The sequence below is a fragment of the Limulus polyphemus genome, unplaced genomic scaffold (genome assembly GCF_000517525.1).
Source record: "Limulus polyphemus unplaced genomic scaffold, Limulus_polyphemus-2.1.2 Scaffold9307, whole genome shotgun sequence".
NCBI classification, from domain to species: domain Eukaryota; kingdom Metazoa; phylum Arthropoda; class Merostomata; order Xiphosura; family Limulidae; genus Limulus; species Limulus polyphemus.
Window position 1 is genome coordinate 16,093 of NW_013674917.1, and position 1,686 is coordinate 17,778.

Below are 1,686 nucleotides of genomic sequence, written 5' to 3' on the forward strand. Positions count from 1 at the left end.
TTTGGTAATGTGATTTGACAATTCAATAACGTTTTTGAGCTTTCACTGACAATACTTATTTAAAGATAATTTTTAAACGTGAAAACTGTCCATATTTTGATGTCATGATGTGTAAGTTAAAAATTGTTATTTTACGGTGATAATCTTGTTGTCTTGTGCCCAATAATGCATAATTTCATTTGATAAACACGTTTAGATTGAATGGTAATTTATAATCAGTCACAAGAACGTCGAATCTGAATCACTTGAAAAAAACACGGGGGTGCTTAACTTTTTTCCAGGTGTATATATATTTTAACCGTTTTATGGTGACACGAGAAAAATGAACATAGCTTAAATATTTCGTTGGTTATCTATAGACAGATATATAAGGCTCTGTTTCTGCTATAAATAGGAGAATTTCTAAAAATCAAAACGATTTATTGGTTACAACTTTAAACGTACTAGTATTTTAAATCTCGTTAGTCCTAAACAAGACGTGTGAAAGTGTAGAAACATATAAATGTGTTCAGTAATCGTGGAGACTTTATAAAACAGTACAAATAACACAACACAGGTGAACGTGTTTAACTAATATGTCATACAACTCTATAAAGGACGTATTCTTTAGTTTTAACATTATGTTTTGTGTATTTCAAATTCTCTTTGGCCGAACGTTGAACGTTATGACTTAAGTTTCTACATACAAATTTAATTTCAAAATTTTATGTCTTACAGAAAGTAATAAATAAACATGTTTCTAAGACATTCTTCAGTAAAAGAAAAATTCTGTTTAAAATAATCACACATAATTTGTGTTTTATTTTTCTTGATGTAGATGCCTGAAGAAAAAAGGAAAATTAAGGTAATTATATAATAATATGCTCGATCATATAATCTAACAAGATTCTACCAGAAACTATAAAAACCTTATTCAACTCGAAGAACAATTAACACATTATTTTGGTTTAGGAATTTAACTTAGAAAATCTGAATTGGAAAACTACGCCAGTTCAAGATTTCATATTTAAGATCACGTGGCAGAGAATATCGAGAAATATATGAGTAACTGTTTAACCTTTAGATTAATTAGTGATTGTTAGAAATATATGAATTCCGCCATAATCTATGTATTTGTTCGTTATTTTTACAAGTATATGAGCGATAGTTTATCTTATTTTCGTAATATATTGATATTACCATGTACTAAGTTGTGGTATTTAACGTAATATATTGATATTACCAGTTACTAAGTTGTGGTATTTAACGTAATATATTGATATTACCAGTTACTAAGTTGTGGTATTTAACGTAATATATTGAGATTACCGGTACTAAGTTGTGGTATTCAACGTAATATATTGAGATTACCAGGTACTAAGTTGTGGTATTTAACGTAATATATTGAGATTACCATGTACTAAGTTGTGGTATTTAACGTATTATATTGATATTACCAGTTACTAAGTTGTGGTATTCAACTTATTATATTGATATTACCAGGTACTAAGTTGTGGTATTTAACGTAATATATTGAGATTACCAGTTACTAAGTTGTGGTATTTAACGTAATATATTGAGATTACCATGTACTAAGTTGTGGTATTTAACGTAATATATTGAGATTACCAGGTACTAAGTTGTGGTATTTAACGTATTATATTGAGATTACCAGGTACTAAGTTGTGGTATTCAACGTATTATATT

The 1,686-nt window shown here is 28.0% G+C and overlaps 1 protein-coding gene across 1 annotated transcript in view; it reads left to right on the top strand.

Moving 5' to 3' along the window:
- Nucleotides 1-1,686, top strand: part of LOC111083379 — an 11,735-nt gene that overhangs the window by 8,766 nt on the left and 1,283 nt on the right. Inside the window, exon 6 of the mRNA XM_022379873.1 lies at nucleotides 818-844. Within this exon, the coding sequence (XP_022235581.1) occupies nucleotides 818-844 (27 nt within the window). The remainder of the gene's footprint in view (nucleotides 1-817; nucleotides 845-1,686) is intronic.